We start from the raw sequence: 26,718 nt of genomic DNA on the forward strand, positions 1-26,718 counted from the left end.
CCTCCCAGCTTGGTGCCAGCCACAAGTTTAATAAGCGTACTCTCCACTCCATACTCTCCACTCTATTAACCAAGTCATTAATGAAAATATTGACTAATACTAGACCCAGGACAGAAGCATGCACGTTCCCACCAGATACATTCCCCCAGTATGAGAGTAAACCATTGATAAGTACTCTTTGAGTATGGTCTTTCAATCCATTGTGCACCCATCTTACAGTAATTTCATTTAGCCCACATTTCCCTAGTTTGCTTATGAGAATGTCATGTGGGACTGGGTCAAAAGCCTTAGTAAAAATCAAGATATATCACATCTACAGCTTTTCCCCAAGCCACTAGGCTAGTAACCCTGTCAAAGAAGAAAGTTAGGCTGGTTTCGCATTGTTGAAGCTGATGGGCATGCTAATCACCCTTCATTCAGGCTAAATGAAAGATGCAATAGATCTCCTTTATGGCATAAGATAGGAGGAGACAATAGAAACCTAAGGCACTAGGCTGCATGCAGGGCCAATTAGAAGTTGAGCCATATTGACCAAGGGGATTTTCTAGGGCCTGATTGCAAATGCAGGAGCTGAGCCATTGATTGGTTGCTGGGTAGAGAGAGCCAAAAGAAAGCCAGAAAAGCAGTCATGAGCATGGGCCTGAGAGGGAGCAGAGTTTGCATTAAAGAAATACCTGACTCCTATTATCAATTTTTCCTTCTAATGGAAACAGCCCAGCAAGGCCTCAGATATGGACTAACCACTCAGCCCAAAGGTACAACATATTATTTTTACATTTGTTTGATATTTTAAAAATAGTTTTCCCTAATTATTTTACAAATTTTTAAAGATATTTGTATCTGGCAAAAGGTTTGTTCACAGCATGCTCTCTTTCTGCTTCAATCTGCAGCAATGTTATAATGATGCCTTTGTCACAACTCTGCCATTCCCTGTGCATCACATTCTAATATCCCAAACAAGGATCCAGATAGCCTCACCCAGACCTGTGCATGGAGGCCCCTCCCAAGTGGATTTCACCTATCCCACGAAGGAAGTGTGTAGGTATATCTATAAAATCAGCCAACATCACTGCACTATCCCCCTAATCCTTTCATGTGATCACATAGATGGATTTCCCAGGGTCAGTCTGTGTTGGAGCAAGGATTAGGAGTTGGGCATGCGGTGGGGAAGAGGGTGGGAGGCTGGAAAATGCAATCATCCACCAAGTATTCTCAAAGATTAACCAAAGGAGTTGATACAGTGATAAACTACCTTTCCATGGATCCAATCCGGATAGGAAACAGTAAGGGCAGTCACAACCAAGGGACACCTCATGGCATGGCTCCTCTATTACAGCCAGATTACTATGGAGTGGGTTGAGTGTGCTGGGGTTCCAACACCAGTGTAGAGGCACCGGATCTCCACACAGCTGGCTCTTGTCCATGAGGATTTTAAGGGTATGGGTGACTTGGGGAGGAATCTCAACTGATTTCTTGCAAGGGGGTGAGAGGAAGGTACACACAAGCAAACATCTTCAAAGATTTGTGGAAAACTTTGCAGCCTCCAATTATTTGAGTAGAGCAGGATCAAGGCCAGGATTATGACTTCACTGTGGAATCCAACGTGACAATGCAAATACTATTAGATCAAAGGCTATATCACTCACTATAAATACCATATCCCAAAACTACAAGTGGGAATTCAGCCAGTTATTAGTGCAGTGAGTTTTGTTTCTATTTAAATGTTCTCCTCCATTCCTATTTACTTTTGCTTAAAAATTCCTCTAGTTGGTACAACCCCACAGTTTTCCAAAAGGTGAGTGAATTTAAATTACCTGAAGTTTTGTGACACAGTTCTTGGTTGCATTTGTCTAGAGATATATCTGTACACCATGGCAAGCTTGTGTACCATATCCATGTCATCCTCAGGCAACCCACAACCCATAGAACATCCATAATAAATAAAGCAAGCAAGATTTTGCTCATGAATACCTCAACTTCTAAGAAATTATTTCAGGCACTAGCTTTGCTGTTTTATTTTGAAAATATAAGATAATTTAAAAAGCACCTCACACACTAATATTATTGAACCTTAATTTGAAAAATAATAAGTGAAGAAACAAGTAAGTTGAAGATACTGTATACTTTAAACTTGAAGACAGGAGACAAAAGTGGTTAAGCAGCAAAGTGGAATGTGGGGGCAGGAATGGATAGGAGCAGAGGGAGAGTGTGGCAGAAGTTTGGGGTGGGAGTCAAGGGAAAGAGAAGGGGGAAATTGAAAATGCCAGAATTAAGGCACAACCTTAATTCTGTCCCCTTGTACATTATGATACAGTCAGTCTCTAATTACATGATCAGTCACTAGTTTTTTCCACAAGATCCCAGCCAGGAAATTCCATCCAGGAGAACTGGATTATATCCCTGCTCCCACAACAGAGTGATACTGGGCAAGTCATTTAAACCAAAATTTTCACATGTGATCACTAACTGTGTGTTCCTCATTTTTGGGTTGTCAAGCTTGACTCACCTGGGACTAGATTTGCAGAACTGCTGAGCGCTCATTACTGCGTACGAAATAGATTAGAGTGGTGCTTTGAATTTATGAAGTGGTATAAAAATGCTAAATCCTCTGAAAAATCAGGTCCTAGGCATTTCAAATTGAGCACCAAAAAGTACGTGAAACTTTTTATCTTAATCTTTGTGTGCCTCAGTTCCACATCTGTAAAATGGGGATAATATCACCCCCGACCTCAAAGGAGTGATGTGACAAATATTGATGTTTGTGAAGCATTCAGATACTATAGTGATAAGCGTTACAGAAACACTTGTGAGGAAGTTAACAATTCTGTTTCCAGAGCAGGGTTTGAATAGTGTGCAGTAAATAAGGCTTGAGGCCACTCATTGAACAATAAGGAGAAAACCAAATATTGAATGGCAGCTCATGAAGTGAGCACCCTACATCTTATGCACTGAATGATGCAGGAAAAAAATTGTATGTAATCATGTAATTAAGGGCAGTATTGTAATGCACAGGCACAAAGGGGGGGTGAATAAAGGTTGCACAGGCAACCTTCATTCTGGCATTTCCTAAATTCTGAGCAATTGACTGCAACCTCAATAATGTTCTTTTGAGTGTGATAGGTGTGTATATATATCACCACTCAAAAAACGTAATTAAGATCTAGTTAAAGCTGCAGCTCCTGCAGGCACATATCAGTGGTGTGAGTGCCTATTTCTTTTCAAAGCCTTTGACGTTTTGGGTTGTTTTTTTTTTTGTTTTTTTTTTGTTTTTTTTAAGAAAGCTTTAAGTATTAGAAATCCAAAAAACATAGAGTTAAATTAAGCCTGCACTTTTCAAACACTGCACCCAAACTGCCTTAGCTACTGCAGCCCTTGCTCCTCCTCCTGCTCCTGTCAGTGCCCTGGACTCGTGATCAGACCCAAGCACATGACATGAAGTAGCTGCTGATACAGCGGAGCCACAAAAGGGAAGAAGGTGGAGTAGAGGTCAGAATCAGAAGGCTCTTCTGCTTTATTTGCAGTTTGGGAGTTATCCCTTCCCCTCCACACACATATAGTATGTCAAGTTCCCTTCAGTATCAAATGTGCCCAAAAAATAATAAATGAATGAAAGAGAAGGACGGGTGGGTGGGAGCCTTGATCACATGAGGAGGAGCAGGAACTGGAGCTGGGCACCGGCAGTTTCTGCAGAGCAAGTCAGTGCAGGAAGTCGGAACTGCAAAGAAACAATTGTAAGTAAAGTCACTAAGGAAAACCCATTTGTGTGCCTAGGATTTTGTAATGTGAGCAAAGAGATACACTAGTAAAAGTAGAATAGTAAGGGGGGAAACATTTATAAAGCACAAAGTAAAGGAGATGTTAATTTCAAAAATAAAATGGGCAGAGAGAAATGAAACTAAATGCAGCAGTTGGATTGATAGAGTAAATAGGTAAACCCCTATTATCACTTCATTAAAATCAAAGTAAGCTCCTGCCATTTAAATTAAACAATTTTAAATAATTTCAATAATTTTAATGATATAACCATGTAAAGGCAATGAATGAAGTGAATGAAAGCCCAAAGGAGAGGATGTACTGTACCTATAATGCTTCTGTGGGTATGTTAATACTCCTTTGAGTATGGTAATTCACCTAGTTAATGCTTCTGGAGTGAATGAGATGAAAGGGGTGAAATATCTGCTGATGTAAATGAGCGAGGCTACACTGAAGTCTCAAGAGCTGAGCCCACTTCCAACAAGACACAATTTCACCCTAGGTCCTCTGTACAAGAACGCTGACTGTGGAAACAAATCCATTAAAATTGTAATTATTAAATGGACTATCATCCATGCTGCTTTTGTTTGAAAGGGGGAAAGGATAACAAAGAGTTTGAGTTCTCAGTTAACACTTGAGTTACATTTTTGAAGAGCTGCACAATATTTGTAGATGAATATGTGAAAAAATAAATTACATGTGCTGTTGTTTCATTTGTGATTGTATTTGAGATTACTTATTTCTGGCCAGATTCTGCCATCTGTATTCTAGTTGGGAAGTCCTTTACTCTGAGTGTAGTTCTCTTGACATCATGGAATAAGGTACTACTCAGCATGAGTAAGGGAGGTAAAATCTGGCCCTTGGTGAATTGAACTGCATATTTTTTCTATGAGAGAAAAAAGTAAGTGAGGCATTGTCTTTTACTGGGCCAACCTACCTCGTCTCTCAAATATTTTGGGACCAAGACAGCTACAACAACACAGCAAACAACTATTTTTTCTATGTAATTTAAGTACAACTTTTTGACAACTTAGTCTGAACAATCATCTTTCAAAAACATTTAATTTAGAAAGGAAAGCATAAGAGACCTTTCCTTAGCAAGTAATCAAATCTCAGACTCACATTTAAGTTTCATTGTAATACTTCTTTGATGTGAAAGGATTCTATGATAATCACAGTGAAAATACCCTCTTCAATGAAGAGATTACAGAGGGAATGAACTGTCAATATGGCATGTGGTCTCTACAAATACCTGTTTTATTAACAAAGCTCCATACTCCAGAGCAAGCCACAATTTCTCTGAAGTCTTAACAGCATCCTTCATCCATCTTGAGATGAAAGTTCTTTGGGGTAGGATCCTTGTCTTCATACTTGTCTACAAAAAGCATAGCCAAGTGCTATATAAACGATAATCATAACCTGTCCTTTTCTTTATACCTGGCCTGAAAATTAACTCAACTGTGGGCTATTTTCTAAGGAAATATAATGAAAATATAGGGCCCGATTTTCAGCTTGTATAAATCAGCAAAACTCCACTGACATCAATGGGCCTGTGCTAATTTATACCAGCTGAGGATCTTGCCAATGCTGTCAGATCATCAGCCTTGCTACTGGCAATACAAAGCAGGCTTAAAGCAGGTTCAACTGGACATCCCAGATTTCCCCTTCTTCTGAAGAGTAAAAGAAGACTGCTACAGAGACTGTAGCAGCTGTCTGCACTGCAGTGCTGCTGTTGTCCCAACATCTGGAAGAACGAAGGTGGTTTATATCCACTTTTGCAATCCTTCTCCTGAGCTGTTCCAAGCAAACAGAGGCTAGACCCAGGAGCTGGTATATAATATATAAATAAAACACATATATGGCTAACCTAAATGCTATGGGATGTCATCTCAAGGGCAAGAGGCATTTTTTTTAAGTAGTTAAAAATAGAATCAGAAATTGGATCTGAACTGAAATCCGGATCCAAGCACCCTTGAATGTTTGGGTGTTTGAAAACCGAATTTACAGCTTGTATCCATATTTCTGTAGAACTAGTATTCTTTATGTATTTCTTCCTCTGATTTTTTTTTCCCAAATATCTCTGTAGGTGCTCATGAATAGCTCTGGGTGTCCATCTCATAAATTAGAAATCAATATAATCATAAACAAAGGGCTGCCTGTAAATATATCCCTGTCAACTCACACCTGCCTCAATCAAGAGAGAAAAGATGAGCTTTGCAGTGTGTTTGGGAGGTTAACGCACCTGGGCTGCAGCCGACTAAAGGGAGGGAGCAAATCAACCAAGGATCCAATATCAACTTCAAGTTGTGTTCCTGTTTTCTAAATGGAGGTCACATTCCTGCTGTGAGAAATGCCAATATGAGTTTTGCCAATGCTTCTGGCTGCTGCCCCCAGCCTAGCAACATTACGTTGTCCTTGTCTTGATTGAGCCACAGCTAGCTAGTTCTCATTTAAACGCTGGTTGGATCAGATGTGAGGGAGACATAGTAAGATCCGATTTTGGAATTAGAGCCTCTTGCCAGGTGAATTTGGTTCCTGGATGCACCTATTGTGAAGTTGCTCATGTGAGTTAGGTTGATAGCTCAGGATTTATTAGAAAAAAGAGCATTGCAACAAATATTTTGTAAGAAAGAAAGTACATAAAATTACGTGGAATTTGTATATATCAAAATTGGAGTCTCTTTTTTGTTCCTGTAATTGTTGTTGGAAGACTCTTTGGATGACTATTGGAAACTTTTTCAAACCTTAACTGAAGTAAGAGTGTTCAATCTTAAAATGAGCTGGTCTCCTAAGTGCTTTAGGCAAATGGATTTTAAGGAAAACAGGGAGTTTTAAACAGTCTGAATAAAAATAACTTCCCCTTGCAGTTAATCAGAGGTTTCACTTTCTTTTGTACTTGTGGTGTAGTGCAAATACTTCTCAAGTCATACATAGTCTTCCAGGGCACACAATATAACAATTTTAAATGTCAGAAACAAGCAGAACTCTCTTGTTTCCCACACACACATTTTTCCTCTGGCATAATAAAAGCAACATTTCAGGGCTCCTTTATACACCATAGTGAAGTTCAAAAGAGCACACACTGTTTTCCCCCTTTGAAGGGAAGCGGCGGCAGTTCGGCGGCAGGTCCTTCGCTCCTAGAGGGAGTGAGGGACCTGCCGCCCCCGAATTGCCGCACATGCCGCCCCTCTCCCTTGGCCGCCCCAAGCACCTGCTTGTTAAGCTGGTGCCTGGAGCCGGCCCTGCTGCCCACCTTCCCCTCCATTCTGGTTTCTAGGCAATGTGGTATGACTAGAGTCTCACTGCCAAGACTTCCTCCACCAGAGGAAGATGATTGCATTGAATTGCCTAATACTTGCTGTCATGCGAACCCAAAAGACATCAGCCTGCTTGGTTCCAGGCAGTCTCCCATAGCAACATTCTGGAGCTAGGATCATTCCAACATTCCAATATTAGCACCTGTCCATAAAGAAGCACAGGCCTTCCCTTAAGCTGGATACATTTGAGTATTCATAATTCTGTATTATGGCTGTGTCTGTTCTCTAACTACTCATGTTTTATATCTCCATATGCTCTTCTGCTTGAAGTTGCTTTTGAGATGAGATATTTAATGTGTATTCCTTTAGTTTCTTCCTTATCTAAATTTTATGGTGGTAGCTCATTAGGCTACATTATTCCTTACAATTGTTTTCAGCTTTTGGGAAGTAGAAAGCAGGACCTTTTAAACCCCCACATTACTAAAAATCATACCCCATTAGGACTGCTATGATCCAATTACATATATTTATTTAATTCTGGTCTCTGTTTCCAGAAGCTGTCTGAAAGGATCTTCATTAAAACAGCACCACAACAAGAAGCATTTTCAGAACAGAAATGAACAGCTGGACAGCAAATAACAGTTCCGTCAACAGCAATGGAACAGATCTCACTATCGGCTTTACCTCTTCTGCAATAGCTGTCTTTTTATTTGGGACAAACTTTGTACCTGTTAAGAAATTTGATACTGGTGATGGTAAACAATCTGGTTTTGTTTTTTTAATAGTTTTACCACTTGTAAGAACAGTGTTTAAGTTTTACACACTTTCAGTGAGAATATGGAATCTGCTGGTTACTGAAACGTCCCAGCTATATCAGCATTAGACCCAGCACAGCCTTAAGCTATAGAGAGAGGTGGAAGAAGTACAGCATTTTTTCCTCACAACAATTAGTTTTGTAAAAGCAATAATAAAAACTCAAGGAAGTGGAAAAACTTTAAGCCCTTCTTATGTCTTGCCATCCACTTAGGAGAGAGAGAGTATACTACAAGATGCTGCAAGATGGAAAAGCAAAAAGTGAAGTGCCTTTCAGTCCCCCGCAGTTTGCAGATTCTCAAATACACACTGAAGTGTGTATTATTTACCCTTTATAGCTGGTGATCTATTAAATATCTCCATCCCTTGAGTCACGTTATTGTAGATAACATTAAAAGCAATCAAAAGTAGAAACTTGAGTACTTCTGTCTTGGCAATCTGATAACACAAAACAACCCCTTATGATTTATGATTTTGCCACAGCACTTCACTTGCTTTATACGGGGTCATGTTGTATCTAGGTATATGTGAAGACATATTATTATTCATTGGTTACCAGAATCCCGTGATCAAAAAAGGCTTATCCCAAATTACTTTTCTGTAACCATATCTGCATTAGAGGATGGATCCTAGCCTCTGTTTTCTCCTCTTTTTGTGCTAATCCAGCACTGCAAAGGGGACAAAAAAGCTGGCTTAAATATTCAGCCAAGGATTTCCCTTGTGTAAGGGAAGTCCTGTGGGAGGAGGGGCATAAAGCCAGCAAATATTTCACCCACTCCTGGCCCCTTTAAGTACAGGATCTGCTGGGAGTGAGAGGAAGTTTGGCCAGAGTGTACAGCAATCTGGCCATCCTTTGTTACTGGAACAGTTCCAGGACTGTCCCACACAGTGCAAGTTAGAGTAATTTCTAGGCTGTTCTAACATGTTCATGGTTGGGAGTGGAAGGGAGGGAGAGTAACTCAAGTCCATCGTCTTCAAGAGCTAAGCAGAGCTCATATGCACCTGAGGATCTGGGCTGTATTAATTCTGTTCAAGCAAGTGTAGTTAGCAAGTGTACGGAGAATGTGAGAACCCAGAAATAAATGACTGGTTGACTGCTAACATCTTGCCCCAAAATATAACCTTTTAAAAATATTGTAACGTGGCTACATAAACTTCATAAGGGATAGTTCTCTAAAATATGTGACCAGATTTCAATTGTATCTGTATAATTTCATCTGAGATATATATTATATGAACAAGAAACAACAGGCTCACACATACAGTACTTGAAAGAAATCTTCTTTTTTAAAAACTATTGATGGTTACATATTCATTTATTTGTCTGTTTTCCCCTCCAGGAATGTTCTTCCAGTGGATTCTCTGTGCTGCAATATGGATAGTATCATTGGTGGTGAACCTTATTCAGAATAGCCCTAGGTTTTGGCCTCTTGCTATGGTTGGGGGTAGTGTATGGGCTACAGGTAATGGGGAACAGATCCTACTTCTTCAGAGACACAATAAAGCTAATTCCTCAGAGGAGGCAGAGATGATAACATTGAAATATTTGATATACTAAATGGATCTTTGTTATTTACTACACTGTTGGATCTCTGCCATTATTGTATGTATTACTGTGAACATGATATTTTACAATTTTAGCATTGATAGTGGTCTTCACCAGCCTTATTTAAAAACCTAAAGTAATACAGGTACCAAATAATATCCATGTTTTAGAAGGGCTGAAGAAACAGAAGATGCTAAAGTTACTTTAGCCGTATGGCTGAATGCTTACATTTTAAATAGCTATAAGAAACCTATTGGCCCAAGTTTTTCAAAAGCCCAAAGTTAAGCTTCTAAATAAGTGGCCTGATTTTCAAGAGTGCTGAGCAGCCAGCAGCTCCCACTGAAGCCAGTGGGAGCTGCTGGGTGATAAGCATTGTGATAGGGTGACCAGATAACAAGTGTGAAAAATCGGGACAGAGGGTGGGGGAGTAATAGGAGCTTATATAAGAAAAAGCCCCAAATATCGGGACTGTCCCTATAAAATGGGGACATCTGGTCACCTTAACTGTGTATTTCCTAATTTTGTCCTCATATTGGATTGATATAAATTAAACTTTAAAGAAACATCCAAAAAAAAAAAAAAAGCATGAAATGACTAGACAGTCTTAGCTGTAGTCCAGTGCAGGGCTCTTTAATAGGAACCATCACTGCATAAGACAGACAGATTCTTCTCCTTAGGGACAGAAATATCTCTGAATTGTCTTGATGTGTCTTCATGCCATTGGTGGAAGCAAAAACACCCCAGGTTATGTGAATTAAAACCTAGTTGGTGACATTTCACGTAGCACCCAGTACTTTGAATTCAAACTTGAGTCTGTGAAAATGCAGAGTAGAACCAACTTAACCCACTTTAATGACAGGGAAACTCTTTGCAGAATACAGAAATTTTTAGTTTAGTAAGTATATGGGAAAATATAAAAACTCAAGAATACTGGTCTCTTCCTATTCCTAAAACATGATTATTGCACGGTTAGACATAAATGGCATTTTCTTCTTGAGAGAGAGATTTAGGACCAGAGTACCAGGCATTCTTGTAGGGTTGGGGTGCATTGAAGACTTTACACACAATGCCTTCAGCACCTTCCTTTTGTAAGCACCAAATTCACACCAAGAATAGCTTTCAAAATTGTGGATGATGAATTGAAGAAAGTGTGTTTGTGTGTGTGCATTTGTTAAATATTTAACAACAACATCATGTACTGCATATTGACTGATGTTGTTCAAAGGATCTGATCTTATAAACCATATTGAAATTCAAAGTACAAATATGAGCGCTCAATTTTAAAACCAAAATATTTTGGCAATAAAATAATTTTGCTTTTGTGTTTTTCTATATTGCAGGTAACATTACAGTTGTCCCCATTGTTAAAACCATTGGTTTAGGTCTTGGACTCTTAATCTGGGCTTCTTTTAATTTGCTAACTGGCTGGGCAAGCTCAAGGTAACTGCATTTAAGCTTTAAACTACACAATGTGAATGCTGTCATTTCTTCATTAACAACTCAAATGAAAACACTCAACATGAATGCAAAAGATATATGAAATAGAAAAGATTTTTTTCTCCCCATGAAATATTCAGCTTAATTGTAATCTATTCTGCTCCCTTATTTGTGAGATTCTCAATAAGAAGAAAATGTTTATTGGATCTTCTTTGCAAAAGACCCTAAATGCTCACTCATCTGATTAATTAAAATCATATTTTTCATGTCCAAGTCAAATGCTGTTTTCATTTTCATTGTTTTCTTTATCATCATAGTTATACATGGTTAAATTAATTTCTTTTAGCCTGGACATTTACATAAACATGCCTTTTGGCAAAACTTCACTAAGCATGAGCCCAGTCCTGATAATCTGGACTTCAGTGGGACTACTTGCATTAGTAAGGATTTCCAAGGCTGGACTCTAATTTAAAATTTAATACATATAAATGGAATCAAATAAAATTGTGGTTAAATATTCCAGGTTCGGCTGGTTTGGAATTGACCCAGAAGAAGTATCAAAACCCATCTTAAATTATATCGGAGCTGGACTTTCAGTGTTAAGGTAAATATTCTTCCTAATAATAAACAACTTCTTTGATTTAATTACTGAGGTATTGATTTAATAGGAGAGGATGTCTGTTAGTTGAATGAATTTTGCAAATGCAGTTCATTTAAAACTTATTAAGTTGTCCTATCCAGTGAGACAGAGAAATATTTTCAGAATTAGACAAATGTTAATTCCAATTCAATGGCAAAATAGGTCTTCATAAATGGAGAAGCACATTTTTATGCCAATGAACATGTTAAATACCATCGCAAATGTAGATTGATTGATTGTCATAGTTAAATTACTCAAATGTTTCACTTTGAAAATTGTTGGGAAAAGCCTTCCCTGGAAAAAGCTATGATCTCCTGGTGGAATTTGTCTCTCATCAATCCTTCACAGAGGTGGAGTTTGCTTCTTCTTTGCCCCTTTCCATAGACTAGGCCACAAAACCATTCCTCAAACCTGGCAGACTCCATAGATTCAGCTGAATCCAGGGCCATGCACACCATCTCTTTCTCCCAGAGGCTCTGCAATCCCCAACAGCAAAGCTCTGAAGCCATACTGCCAGAATTCCCCAACCATGGCATCCTCCAGGAGCCCCTACAAGGCGTCCAATTCTTTATTTATATATGGGAGCAGCTATTCTATGCAAGACACTTTCCAGACACTTAGGGCTTGGCTACACTTGCAAGTTAGAGCGCATTAAAGCAGCCCCGGGCACCGTAGCTCACTACCCGTCCACACTGGCAAGGCACATAGAGCACTCTGACTCCAGGGCTAGAGCGCTCCTGGTACTCCACCTCGGCAAGAAAATTAATGCTTGGTGTGCACTGGCTGAAATGCCTGGGCATCAGTGTGAATGAGGTGTTGTATTACTGCACTCTGATCAGCCTCCGGAAACGTCCCATAATCCCCTTAAGTCAAGTGGCCACTCTTGTCATTGTTTTGTAACTGCAGGAATGCGGATATGCCCTTTGAAAGCTCCGTTTCTGACATCTGGCATGCTTATCTGCTCCGAGACAAAGCAACCATTACTGTGGAATGCTGTGTGTGAGAGAGAGAGAGAGAGAGAGAGAGGCGGGGGGAAGGGGTGGGTCTGCTGCTGTGTGAACTTACAAGACAGCATGCTGACATGCTCTCAGCCCCCCAAAAACCCACTCTCTCTCCCCCCACATACACACAACACACTCCCTGTCACACTCCACCCCACCCCCCCATTTGAAAAGCACGTTGCAGCCACTTGCATGCTGGGATAGCCACCACAATGCACTGCTCTCTGTTGCTGTTGTAAGAGCTGCTAATGTGGCCACGCCAGTGCGCTTGCAGTTCTCAGTGTGGACAGATTGCTGCGCTTTCCCTACTGCTCTCTACAAAGGCTGTCAAAGCGCTTTACATCTGCAAGTGTAGCCATGTCCTTAGAGAGGATGGAACTCACAGTTTAAGCATTTCATCTAAGCTTCATAGGCCTGGAGGGGGAACAATGTGTTTTTTCCTGGTCTTCATGGAGGAGACTGACATCCCCCCCTTCCCAATATTCCTTCCTATCCTCTCAGGAGGGGGAAGAACCATGCATGATGGGGACGCGCGCCATTCCTTGGCATTAAAAAACAAACCCTGCCAATCCTGATTGCACATATTTACCTGATCAAATTTGAAAGTTAAATATGTTGGTAATTACTCCTGTTTAAATCTTACTCCTACCAATCACAGAACTAGGCTTCTGAGCAGGGGCCTAACATTTTCAGTTGAATTTTACTGAAAAACATGCAAGACTATAAAAAACAAAACAAATCAGAGTGCTGCTTGAGAAAATGGACCTAGAATTTCTATTCTCAGTTTATGTCCTAGGCCAAATGAAGTGCAGTAAGCTGTTAAGTCTGCTGCACAGAAGCTGTAAATGTAAAGGTGTGTTAAAAACATCCTTATTGTGAACAGTTTAGTTACCTTCTCGAAACACTAATTCTGGTAAATGTAGTATGCTTTTGCTTTTTGGAAAGAAGGTCTCATTCATTTTCTCCTCTCCTTACCCCTCACTCCCACCTCATGGAGGGTGTATATAGAATTTCCCTTAGGATATCCCAGTGTACATCTGCTATAGTTTGAAAATGCAGTACTGGGCTATGACAACTGTCTTTAGAAAAATAATGCGATGATATATCAGAACAGTGACATTTACATCCTATTAATATGACAAGAGGTAACTATAAGGACTGTACTACATTTTTAAAAGTAGATTTGATCAGATTATATACTTGTGTCTAAATTAATTAATAAGATTAATCAAGATAGCTAAGAGTTCATTTCAAGATATACTAAAGTATGACATTGTCAAACAAAGGATGAAAAATAAGGAACAAAATGAAAATGAGGATTATGCCTTCAACTACTTTGTTTTTGCTCTGGGGTATTAAATGTTATGTTGTCATGAACTCATGTTTGGTACATGTTAATGTACTTTTCTCTTCACAGCACTATCATATTTCTTTTTGTAAAAAGTGAAGTTCAAAGTTCTTCAACTTTGTTAGAAGCCACCCCATTACTGAGAGAGAGGGTAAGTACTCTGACTATTGTTTTACTTCACTGAAAATGTGCATCAGCATAAAAAGAAAAGCAATTACTTGATGTTACCCAGATTTGTCAACATGCATGGTCAAATGGAGATGCCTATTTATATGAACTTCAATTTATGGGTCTTGTAAGATCAATAGCATTTAGCAACAGAAACAGCTTTTCGCAACAGTCTGGTTGTTACTGGCTTGGCATGTTGTATAGGTTCACAAATCCTTTTCCATTACCACACAGGTTTAATAAATGATTGAGACTATCCCCACATGTCAGAAAGGGGAAATAATTTTAATTACAGCTTTTGGAACTAAAACTGAGCTGTAAAAGTAGAACATTAGATAAAAGGAAGCAAACAATGTGTCTTGGCAGCCAGATTCCCTGCTGCACAGCAGAGTGGGGAAGCTAGCAGGCAGGTAATTATGACTCCCTGTTTCTTGACCCTGCCCTTGGCACAGGTTAGAGATCTGAGACTGGTGCCAGATGGCTATTGTCCCTTAGGGAGCATGAACCAGGCAAGGATAACTGGAGCACAGCAGCACACTTCAGTCAATCTCCCCCTCACTATGCTGCATGAACTGGGGACTACAGGGTGGGAGGTATAGGAGCCAACTATGCCCTCTGGGATCCCTCCTTATCAAGGGAATCTTCAGCAGGGGATTTGTGGGTGGAGCAAAGGAAGCAGAGAGTGGCATAGAATCTGCTTGTATTATAGATTCAGTGTGTGCACGGGAAGGCAAAAATAAGCAGAAATAGTTATGGATATGAAATGATACTAGTGATGGCAAAGGACACGCACAGTCAACAACAACACTGGAAACAGAGAATAAACAAAATCTCTGGATTGTAGCACTCACCAAATTTAAGGGAAAACATGTTTTGAAATCCAAATTTGTACTTGGATTCTCTCTCTACAATGTGTTGAGTTAAGCCCCAGAGTCAGACACCCTGAAGCATTTGAAATCCTGAGCCAATCTTTTTGGCTTGGGCCTATCTGTAAACCCATGTCTCCTGACTTTCTTTCAGATTTTTTTCCCCGATGTGTGACTGTTCTGTTTTAAAACATGCACTTTTTTTTGGATGTTTCCAAAACATTTGACACTAAAATTGTAACTGTTGTCAACAGTCAGTCAACAATTCTGAAAATACCTATTCTGATGCTTCCTGGGTAGACAGTCTTTCTCCAGTACGAAAAAGAGTAATGTAAGTAGTTACCATTTCTTTTCTTCATTCTGGCTAGTTGACCTGGGTTTCTTGAAGTTGCTACAAAATAGTAAAGGAACTTCTGTGTTCTGTACTGTATGAAGCACATTGTCACACTGTAACGAATGATAATTTTTATAAATGTTAGTACTATAATGAAGAGGTATAACTGCAAAACTACTTAGGTACATTTTAACTGGATAACAGTGTTTGTTCTTCTAATTCTTCAATGTGCTGTCTCTTACTGGCCGCAATATTAATTACAATTACAAATTATCTATACTGTCTTGTGGAGATTACTTAAAATAGATTTTCAGTGACTTTTCAATTGCCCCAATGTGTGTTTATGCCATCATATGTAGAGATTACAGAAACACAGGATGCTGTGGTCAGTTTGAGTGCAGGACTGTGTTTATTTTCTCTTGACACAGACTTAGTTTAGGCTTGAAATTGGGCAAAGGTTTCTAACCATCAGAGGAGTGAAGTTCTGGAACAGCCTTCCATGGGAAGCAGTGGAGGTGAAAAACCTAACTGGCTTCAAGACTGAGTTTGATAAGTTTATGGAGGGGATGGAATAATGAGACTGCCTACGATGGCATGTGGCCCATCAGTGACTGGCAATAGCAAAAATCCCCAACGGCTGGAGACAGGACACTATATGGGGAGGGCTCTGAGTTACTACCGAGAATTCTTTCCCAGGTATCTTTCTGGTAGGTCTTGTCCACATGCTCAGGGTCTAACTGACCGCCATATTTTGGATTGGGAAGGAATTTTCCCCCGGATCAGATTGGCAAGAGACCCTGGGGGTTTTTCACCTTCCTCTGTAGCATGCGGCAAGGATCGCTCGCAGGTTTGAACCAGTGTAAATGGTGAATTCTCTGTAGCTTGAAGTCTTTAAACCATGATTTGAGGACTTCAGTAACTCAGCCAGAGGGTAGGGGTCTATTTCAGGAGTGGGTGGGTGAGGTTCTGTGGCCTGCAATGTGCAGGAGGTCAGATTAGATGATCATGATGGTCCCTTCTGACCTTAAAGTCTATGACTCTTGAGACTTTTACCTGCTTCTTTTATGCTCTTTAGTGGGTCACCCTGTATAGTGGTTCTAAATGTTCATAGCTACCACCATATCTTAGTAAAGTTCATTGTTGTGTCTTGTCATTAACCTTGATTGTACACTCTTTAGGGCAGGGGCTGTCTCTTTGTTACATGCATGTACAGCATCTAGCTCAGTGGGGCCCTGGATAGGGCCTCTAGGCACTACTGTAATATAAAAATAATGTGACAGAAGGTGTAATTTCTATATCATTACTAGCAATTTGCATGTGCAGAATGTTTTACATAGTATCATTCTAGACCTGTTATGTCTTAAGTATATTATCTAGTCTACTGATTAATAAAGGCTTCCTTTATTTCTTTATTTCTTTCTTTCTCTCTCTCTCTCTCTCTTTTTTTTTTTTTTTAAGAGGCTGTACCCTAGCAGTAGTAGCTGGAATATTCTATGGTTCCAGCTTTGTGCCAGTGCTCTACATCAAGGACCATGGTAGAAGAAAGGGAACGGTATACACAGGAGCAAGTCAATTTGGTAAAGGCCAATGAGCCATTTTTATTTCACCTTATAACTACTGTATATCCTATTAATTTTGTAAATAGATTTGGTGATTTTTGCCATGCCTCCTGGTGTTCTGTGGTGACACAGGAGTCGGTGCACATGATTCTCCACTACCTTGCCCCGTTTGTAGTCACTTACAACTGTGCAAACTGGATGCAATCACTCGAATGGCCGATTAGGCCCAGTGAATGCCAAACTTCACTGATGTTTAGGCACAATTTCATTCACAACAAAATGTTTTTTCTTTGAAGCATTTTGAAATTTTGTCACATTTTCTACTTATTTTTCTTGTGAGGCCATATAGATTTTCACTGCTGCATTGGTAGGCAATATTCCAAATACGTAAGGAGCCTAATAATATAAATGTTTGGTTTCTTCATCCATTTTTCAGCTCATGCTCTGCTTTTACTGTGCAGAAAATATATTTATATGATGTTTATATTAATTGTCCCCATACTTAATGGGGGTAATTATAAATTATGGGAAAATATAGAGACCCCCTGCTTTAAGAGTGGAAATGCATTCAGCTGCAGCCAAACAAAAGAAGCTCAGTTTTCTCTCTCGGTTGCAGGCTTCCAGTGGCATTAATTCCACCTGGGGTGGGTGTGAGAGAATACAAGGGCTTACTATTCCATGCTCCTCCAGCCTGGCCAGCACAGCATCAGAAGTGAGTAGGTTGAGGGCATGAGCCCAGCCCAAGCAGGAGAGAGGGACTGATTTAGTGCCTACTAACGGAGTTGTAAGGAGCATTTCAAGCCATCCTTCCCCAGGGTTAACTACTCCCTACTTTGCAGCCCTATCTGCTTCTCCTCTATCTTCCAACAATTCATGCAAGTGTATTGTACCACTGTCATTCTCTTGCAATTTCTTGTCGGAGTGGAGCCTTCATAAATTTTCCTCCTCACAGTGCTGCAGTAATAATGAACCAAAGTCTCTAATTAGGCAGGTGGACAACAAGCCACTTGGCTCCTGCATTCTTCATCACCGCACTGCCGGGGAGTTGGGCTGGCTCCTCCCAAGCCTGTCCTGACCCCACTCTCTGGCAGGAGCTCGGGGACCAGATGGAAGCGTCCTGCGGGCCGGATGTGGCCCGTGGGCCATAGTTTGTCCCCCACCGACCTAGAAGATAGTGCAACAAGCTCAGGAGTGCAGCATTAGAACAAAAACAAGGGATTCCTTTTCTTCTTGAGTCAAAAACCTTGGTGCTTAAGTGTGAGGTTTCGGCCCCCAGATCCCACTTTTAGGCTCTACTGTGATCCACACTCTTGAGGTCCCTTCTAATCCTAAGTTTATATGATTTTATGGCATAGTCAATGCAGTGGAAGTCCCTTACATAATTTAACTTGCATGATTGAGCAACTCCATCTATAGTAATATTTGCAGTCATGGTTGTGTCACATGGATAATGCAACAAGCTCCCTTCCTTTGTTTTTCTTATTTTTGTTTTATTTAAAATGGATGGAAGATGACGAAACTTCAAGTTGTTAGTAGTAGTGCCTTGTGCATTTTTGGATTTATGCACACTATGTATGAAACAGCATAGAATAAGTTTAGTAAAAATATTTATAGTTACTGTGTTTATATATAGTTTATATCTTTACCTCTGTGCCATTTCTGTTTCAGATTTAGACTATGTCTTTGCACACTTTAGTGGAATCTTTCTCACAAGTACCATATATTTTTTGATCTACTGTGCAGTCATGAAAAATAAACCTAAAGTTTACCCTGAAGCCATAATACCAGGTATGACTATTCAATAAAATAGGTATTAATTTAAGTTACTTCCTGTAATAATTTCAACTGTACTACTATAATTATTCCAAATCATACTCTTGGGATTATAGTTAATCTTGGAAGTACGTTCTCTTGACTTTTGGTATCTTTTGAAAGAGCACATGTGAAAAGGTTGGGAGACAATGAAAAATTGTGGTCCAATTTGAAATGTGATGTTGCATGTTAAAGATGTTCTGAAATTGACACTTTGCCAGAACTAAGAACACATTGCCCAGAAAATTATAACAGAGACCTACATATTGTACTAACCTTTGAAAATTTTAGTACTTCTGTGGGGAAGGAGTGAGGAGAAAAAAATATATTCTCTTTGCAAAAGGCCAGATGGTGAAGCAGTGTCACTGCAAATGTAAGAAAAATAAACAGAAATTGAATCAATAGAAGTTGTAAATTCAGTAGTGGTGAGCATATTTGGATTACCTTTATTTTTCCAGACCTCAATATCTAAGCAGGATTTTTGTGACACCCATATAGTTTAAATAATCTTAAACCAAAAGACACTTTGACCTCAAACTCTTGTCCTGATAGTAAATGATCAGTGATTAACTGATTATTTTTTCTAATTTAATGCTATGAATAACACCCATTGAACAAAGCAAAATGAACAAATAAAAATCCAGGTTAAACATTTCCCAGACCCACATATGAATGCAAAACCCAATTTCCTAAACAGCAGTATAATAGTAAAGCAATTAATTACTCCATATGTGTGCTCTTTCACTTTGGTAATAATGCATTATTTTACTATGTTATTACCATTTAGAAAAAAATATTTTGTTCTCTTAACACTTACAGCAAAGAACACTTACAGAAATTCAGGCAGAGAACCTCTCCCCACCCCCTATGTGAACAAAAGTATAATAATTAAATCTGCCTGGGACAAAGACTAGAGTCTGAAAGAATGATTCTTTTGATTTCAGCAGAAGTTCTTCTCTTTCCAGCCCACCCTATCAATATTTACTTTTGCTAGTAACATTAAGGCACATATTGTAATTCATATTTTGTCTTTATGTGGAGTAACAGAAACATTTAAGATACCAAATGTCACGATCAATATTAAATGCAAACATTGTATTATGAAAAATATTCTAAATACATTTACATCAGTCCTGACTGTTTCAGTCAAATCCTACTGTTGATCTTAGAAAATCTGCACAATGAGATCAAGCCATATCTCCACCCAGGACTGGGCTAGCTGTGACAGACTGACAATATCCTCTAATATCCTGAACATATCTTATGGAATTAAGATAAACTTAAATAAATAAAGTTAAACCTTTTTGAATTAGGTTTAATACCTTTGGGGTATGTTATATTAAAAATGTGATTCTGTATATGTTATTGTATGTACCTTCTCTAGTAGGGAGGGGGATGCTAATATACTTTCTCCATTATCAACCCTTTGAAGGAACCAACAGGCAGGAAAAAGGTTTTTGATTGATAGCCTGGTTTTAAACTGACTCAGGGCCTTCTTTCTGATCCAGCAAATGGACAGGACTCCTGGGTATTTGCTCTGAGCTGAACTTATAACCACAAGGAATCCCCTTGGGAGGCAGATTGAAGAACTGCTCTCTCCAGAATCCATGTTAGCATTGGTAAACTTATTAGCATGTGTGTGGGTTTTTATTGTTTTTAATATGTTTTCTCTGTAATGCTTTTTACCTTAAGAACAAAGTAAGCGTGCATAGAAAGTACTGTGTGGTACCCTGTAACTGTAACAATTACACCTGTTACCCATCTCTGAAGAGAAAGAAGCAGGTGTCCTGGGGCAGCCTGTCTGTGCTGGGAATAATAGAGTGTAGGCAGGGAACTGTGCCGCCTGGAAATTCCCCAGTAAGAAGAGAGAGAGACACACACACAGATCCATCCAAGAGCAATGGTTGGGAAGCTGGAAGCCTGACAATGGGTGCCCTTGCTGTACTACTGAGGGGAAATACAGATGCAGTTTCCCTGAATTGTGACACCACCTAACTGCTCACCCACAAACACTCCCTGTGGAGTTACCATTCCATGGCCATTTCTCTTGAAAAGGATGATTTTATCCTGTAAGGTTAGATTTAGATAATCAATCGTCAACATACTATTCAGATTCTGTTTTACATTTGTATGCAGTAAATTGTGATGTCTTTCACTGCCTGCTGTAGGTGGCCTATATTTTGTTGTAGATAGTTTTCTGATTGGAATTTGTTGTTTCTAGGATTTGTTGCTGGTGTACTTTGGGCAATAGCCAATTGTTGCTGGTTCATAGCTAATCACTACCTCAGTGCGGTGGTCAGCTTTCCAATAATTACTGCTGTGAGTACCTTTTTTAAAAACGTTGTTCATTGTGTCATTATTATTTAAAATGAGGGTTTTCTTTTCCCTTTTGGGGTATAATTTGCAACTTTGAGCTGTACAGCCAGTCTGTAAACTTTTCTTAGGACCCCTAGTTCTGTGTCTCCCCCCTTGCCTTTGGCTTTTAGGAACGTATAATTATGACAACAACCATCTTGGGAGGCATCAAGGGTTGAACTAGTGGCCTCCAGAGCTAAAAGCAGTAGTAATTTTTTAAGTAAGAGAGTCAGTCTCTGTAATAGACCCTCATCCTCTGTAGATGAGGCACAGGGGGCGGAGGAGGAGACACTGATCAGTCAGTTACATGATTTCTTCTTGGCAGTTACACTTTTCACTGTATTCCTCACAATTTGTGATATTTTCTGTCTTTAGTATTTATTTTGCATAAAGTTATGAATTCAGATACTAATCCTTTTGTGTGTTTTCAATACCTAAAACATGCTCTTTGTTAAAAAGATTAATGGTACTATTTGTGTAACTGAGATGAGCAGCAATTGACCAATTTTGCCTATTTTATTTACATATATGATACAGTACATATGAGCAGCTAGTCTTTTGTAGCTGGGTAAGTTTTATCCTCCACTAGATAAAGGGCCACTTTGCCAGGTACTCTGTGTCAGTGTAAGAGATGATGCAGCAAATGAGCTTATGCTGTTAATGTAGGTTTCTTTTTGTATAGAGAAACTGTAGTCTTGTGGTGTCAATCATGATTTTAGCTTCGGATGAGATGCACTTCTTTTAGTTTGAATCAGCCTCTCTACTCCATTTTAGAGGGGTTGACGTCTGGGTTTCCAGACAGCTCACTGTCCTACACTTGTTATTGACACTTTTTCCCCCTTTATTCACCTTGCATGTATTAAGTGTAACATGAGAACTCATTCATTGCTGTGTATTTTAAGTGACATCTTTCTGTTCATAGTATGGTGATTTCTTGGTGTGTATTTAATAATTCTTTCCTTCAGGCATTGGAAGTCATAATAGCTTTCACTGGGAAAAGAATGGTATTTCCAGGTGCTCTTCATTATCACTAAGTTTGCTGTCAGCTAGGAAAACTGTAGTATAACGTCATTGATAAATGGTAGTTTTATGACCTGTCCACCTGGCCTGACCCCTTGTGGATTATCCAGATTATTGCTAAATAAAAGAGAGTGTATTTTTAGTCTTTCACTTTCACGACAAGTGTTTAAGGCAAACTTTGTTCAACTAAAAAAAACAACGAGGAGTCCTTGTGGCACCTTAGAGACTAACACATTTATTTGGGCATAAGCTTTCATGGGCTCAAACCCACTTCATTGGATGCATGAAGTGAAAAATACAGGAGCAGGTATAAATATATGAAAGGATGGGGGTTGCTTTACCAAGTGTGAGGTCAGTCTAACAAGATAAATCAATTAACAGCAGGATACCAAGGGAGGAAAAATAACTTTTGAAGTGGTAAAAGAGTGACCCATTACAGACAGTTGACAAGAAGGTGTGAGTAACAGTAGGGAGAAATTAGTATTGGGGAAATTAAGTTTAGGTTTTGTAATGACCCAACCACTCCCAGTCTTTATTCAGGCCTAATCTGATGGTATCCAGTTTGCAAATTAATTCCAGTTCTGCAGCTTCATGTTGGAGTCTGTTTTTTAAGTATTTTTGTTGAAGAATTGCCACTTTTAGGTCTGTTATTGAGTGACCAGAGAAATTGAAGTGTTCTCCTACTGGTATTTGAATGTTATGACTCCTGATGTCAGATTTGTGTCCATTTATTCTTTTGCCTAGAGAATCATAGAATCATACCTGCTCCTGTATTTTTCACTTCATGCTTCCGATGAAGTGGGTTCTAGCCCACAAAAGTTTATGCCCAAATAAATGTGTTAGTCTCTAAGGTGCCACAAGGACTCCTCATTGTTTTTGCTGATACAGACTAATACGGCTACCACTCTGAAACCTTTCATGGTGTCAAGTATCAGGGGGTAGTCGTGTTAGTCTGTATCTACAAAAACAACAAGGAGTCTGGTGGCACCTTAAAGACTAACAGATTTATTTGGGCTTAAGCTTTCATGGGTAAAAACCTCACTTCTTCAGATGTAACATATACAAATAAATCTGTTAGTCTTTAAGGTGCCACCAGACTCGTTGTTGTTTCTGAAACCTTTGTTCAACTAGTTAGTTGTAATAATGAAGTAAGTATTAGGAAGAACCATGCTAACTGCTAAGATCGTGTGCAGAAGCCTGAGTCCTCCAACCTGGACTGCAAATGAAAATCTGAGGTGAGATTTACTAGTTGGAGAATATCAAGAATGAATATAGTGGCAGGTTCAAGATTCAGTCTCTGCAGTCTAATTTAGGTCCAGATCATACCGTCTCCTCAGATTTCCTCCCCCTTTTCTTCCTCCTGCAGGATTTACTGACCTTTCCTTTGAAATCTTTACAACAATGTTTGTTTTGTTTATGAGCATTTACAGTTGCATTACACAGGAAGAAAAGGTCTGAATTAAGTATTGAGAAAACTGCCCATTTTTAAGAAATGCTATATATATTAACAAAGCTAACTTTGTTCTTTAGGGCCCTGGCTTTGTAGCTGCTATGTGGGGAGTCCTGGTATTTAAAGAAATAAAGGTAAGTCCAACGGTGTCCTAACTTTTTACCTGTATCTGACTTCAAGAATTGCATGTGAAACCTGAGACTTGAGGATACATGGTACAATGCTGTCACCATGAGACTTCTGCACCTGTCACAAGATGGAGCAATAGGACCGTTGTCATGCCAGAGTATTTTTGCTAAGAAAAAGTTTGATGTGACTGTGAGGAGCTTTCATTCACTTTAGAAGAATTAAAACTTGAATTCCATATCTGTATAAAAAGCAGTGAGATAGCATGAAGGACTTTTAGCAGGATCAGGAGGCAAGAGCCCAAGAACAAATGGATTAGTTAAGAATATAACAAAAAGCCTTTTGGATATTAAACATGTTTTAGATTGACATGGACCAACGTACTATAACATGTTTTAGATTAATGGAGTACTATTTTTGGATGTCTGAAAGATGATTTTGGAAGTCTCATGAGTAGACAATATACTTGGCTGTAATTTTTAAAATTATATACTTTAAAAGTTCTACATTTTGAAAGATTAAAAGGGGAATACTGCTAAAATTAGTCTCTGATGTTTAGAGAGATTACTTAATTCTACCACTATAATTAGAGCTGGATGAAATATTTGTCATAAGTTTCCCCTCCCCCCCAGTTGAACAGTTGCTTGCTTTTAGTTTTTGAAATTTACATAAAACTGAAGAGCTTTGATTTTTTTTTTTTTGCGGGGGGGGGGGGGGATTGAAAAGCCATTTTCATTTTAAAAGTCACCCTTGTGAAATTTGAATAAACTTCTAGAGCTGGTGGTGCCACTGTCCCATGAGTCACATTGTCTAGTGGATTGGCACATAGACGCATATGAGGGATTATGCACCTAATTCCCATTAAAATCAATGAGAGTTAAGTGCTTTTGCTGAAAAAGGGCCTAAGGCCCAGATCCTTAAAGGTACTGGCACATAAGATCATGCAAGTACATGAAAATGTCATTGACTTCAATAGGACTACAGGTACTCACATACTTAAGCATGTGCTTACAGGTACATCCACACTGCAATAAAAACCTGCAGCCCAAAATCAGTTGACCCAGACTCACAGGGCTCAGGTGGTGAGGCTAAAAATTGCTTGGGCTAGCAGCGAGGCTTTGAAAGCCACCCCCTTGCAGGGTTTCAGAGCCCAGGCTCCAGACCAAGCCCGAACATCTACACTGCAATTTTTGAGCCCTGTGAACCCAAGTCCGCTAACCTGGGCCAGCCACGACCATGCCACAGGCCTTGTATTGCCATGTGCATATACCCATAAGCACATGCTTAACTTTAAGAAAAGTTGGTAAATATCATTGTCTGAGATATATATATATATATATATATATATGAGAAAAGTGAGGCTCAGGGAGGTTGGCGGACCCAACATCACACAGCAAGTCAGTGTCCAAACCAGGATTAGAACTCAAGTTGCCCACTTAATGTGTAAGAATCTATTCAACTAATTTTGCCTCTTTTGCTGTTTGAGAATTGTCCTTGAGTAGAATGAAATTTCTCAAAAATATTCAAAGTTATTTGCTGAATAGTTTTTGTGACTAATTCCCATATAAAAACATATATGGCTGTGTAGATTACTAACAGTGAGCTGCTTTGTGAACAATCTTTATGAACCCAGGCCAGTTCCCTTTGAAGTCAACGGAAAGACTCCCATTAACTTCATAGGCGTTATTTAAGCAATGTTTGGCTGGGTTAGAATGGACACATCAATCATGTTTGGTTCCCTGACTGGAAGACAGTAACTCTTCTGTTATAAGCACTAATGTTATATGAATTTGGGATTCACTTTCTATGAGTCTTCACTTAAAATTTGTTTCTGATAAATGCCATTTCAGAAAACTCACTTATTCATGAAATCTACTGTAAACAACCCAACTTCACCTTCATTTAACTCCCCCCTCTTTTTTTTAAATGCTGCTTTATAAACAAGCGATATTACATTTTTCTTCTCTTTCTTTGACTATATAGGGATTGAAAAACTACCTGTTACTCTCCGTAGCATTTTGCGTCATTTTGGCTGGGTCACTCTCCACAGCGTTTTCTAAAATTTGAAGGGATTGCTTGGACCAGCAGATGGTGCTACTGGTTAATAAAAACACTCTAAGAAGACTGCAATCTCTGACATTTTCTGAGCTGATTAATAGATCTTCACTCTGACAAGAGACTGGCGAATATTCATAATTCTCGTTTTTTTTATGCCAACTGAGAAAATTCAGCAGAATTTGTTTCAGTCCTGAAACAAGTAAAAGATAGCGTGGAATATATATATTTTTAAATATATTGGAAGATGCCAGTGTTGTCTTTCTGGATGATTGTAGGAACAAAAACTGGCCTTCAAAGGGTTTCAAATAATTTTTATAATGTTCTGTTTTAGTGCATTGGTCTATAAACTATCATTGAATCAGGATAAGTTTTAATTCATCTTTGCAGGTTGGAGGATAAAGGGAATGTTAATTCTGGGTCTTAATATTTTACTTTGCAAGGCAGTACACTTGTTTTAATATATTGTGTGTTCTGGTGTATTAGGGCTGATATGCAAAACAATCTGTCAACAAAGTAACCATAGCATCACTGAAACAAGGTTTGTTGGGGAGGGGGGTTGTTTTGTATTGTTAAGACGTTGTCTGTTAACGTGTCAGTTTACATAAAAAATGTATCTGCTATTCACTTTATAGTTTTGAATGTAAAAGCTTTTTGTTGTTGAAATAGTCAACAATGTTTATTGATGATCTTGTTTTGTTTAACTGAAAGAAGTAGTTTACAGTTCCATTTAAATTATGCAAATATTAGTACCTTGGGCATCATTCTTGAAATATTTTCTAAAATCTACTCAGTTGAAGTAGAATTGTGAGGAACTATGCAAACAATTTATTCTGGAACTGGAGCAATACCTTCAGTGTAAGAAATGTAAGTTTGTTGCCAAATTACATATACAGTTAAACATTTGTTGACAGGCACCAAGTATTGTGCATTTTCTGAATAGTCAGACTTTTTCATGCAGCACATTCCATATCAAAGCTGTGGCTGTCACAGTAACATTTTGTAATTGGTTATACTAAAAATTCATGGTAATTTATATGTTGTCAAACAGGTTTTGCTAGAGTGCAAATTGCATGTGATTGTATTATGACTCGATTTGCATGTACAATTTCAAAATAGAGTGATTTCAGAGTAGCAGCCGTGTTAGTCTGTATCTGCAAAAAGAAAAGGAGTACTTG

At 39.0% G+C, this 26,718-nt stretch overlaps 1 protein-coding gene across 1 annotated transcript; it reads left to right on the forward strand.

The window, feature by feature from the left end:
* Positions 1-3,559: 3,559 nt before the first annotated feature.
* Positions 3,560-26,718, forward strand: TMEM144 (transmembrane protein 144). Its single transcript, XM_024211552.3, is given in 13 exon segments — positions 3,560-3,731; positions 7,565-7,592; positions 7,595-7,765; positions 9,164-9,286; positions 10,710-10,809; positions 11,330-11,410; positions 13,865-13,946; positions 15,084-15,160; positions 16,622-16,740; positions 18,391-18,510; positions 20,756-20,853; positions 23,440-23,493; positions 25,469-26,718. Coding segments are annotated over 13 exon segments (1,266 nt in total). The 5' UTR covers positions 3,560-3,602; the 3' UTR covers positions 25,553-26,718.

Source organism: Terrapene carolina, unplaced genomic scaffold (genome assembly GCF_002925995.2).
Source record: "Terrapene carolina triunguis isolate 2854851 unplaced genomic scaffold, T_m_triunguis-2.0 Scaffold66, whole genome shotgun sequence".
In the NCBI taxonomy this organism is placed as follows: Eukaryota; Metazoa; Chordata; order Testudines; family Emydidae; genus Terrapene; species Terrapene triunguis.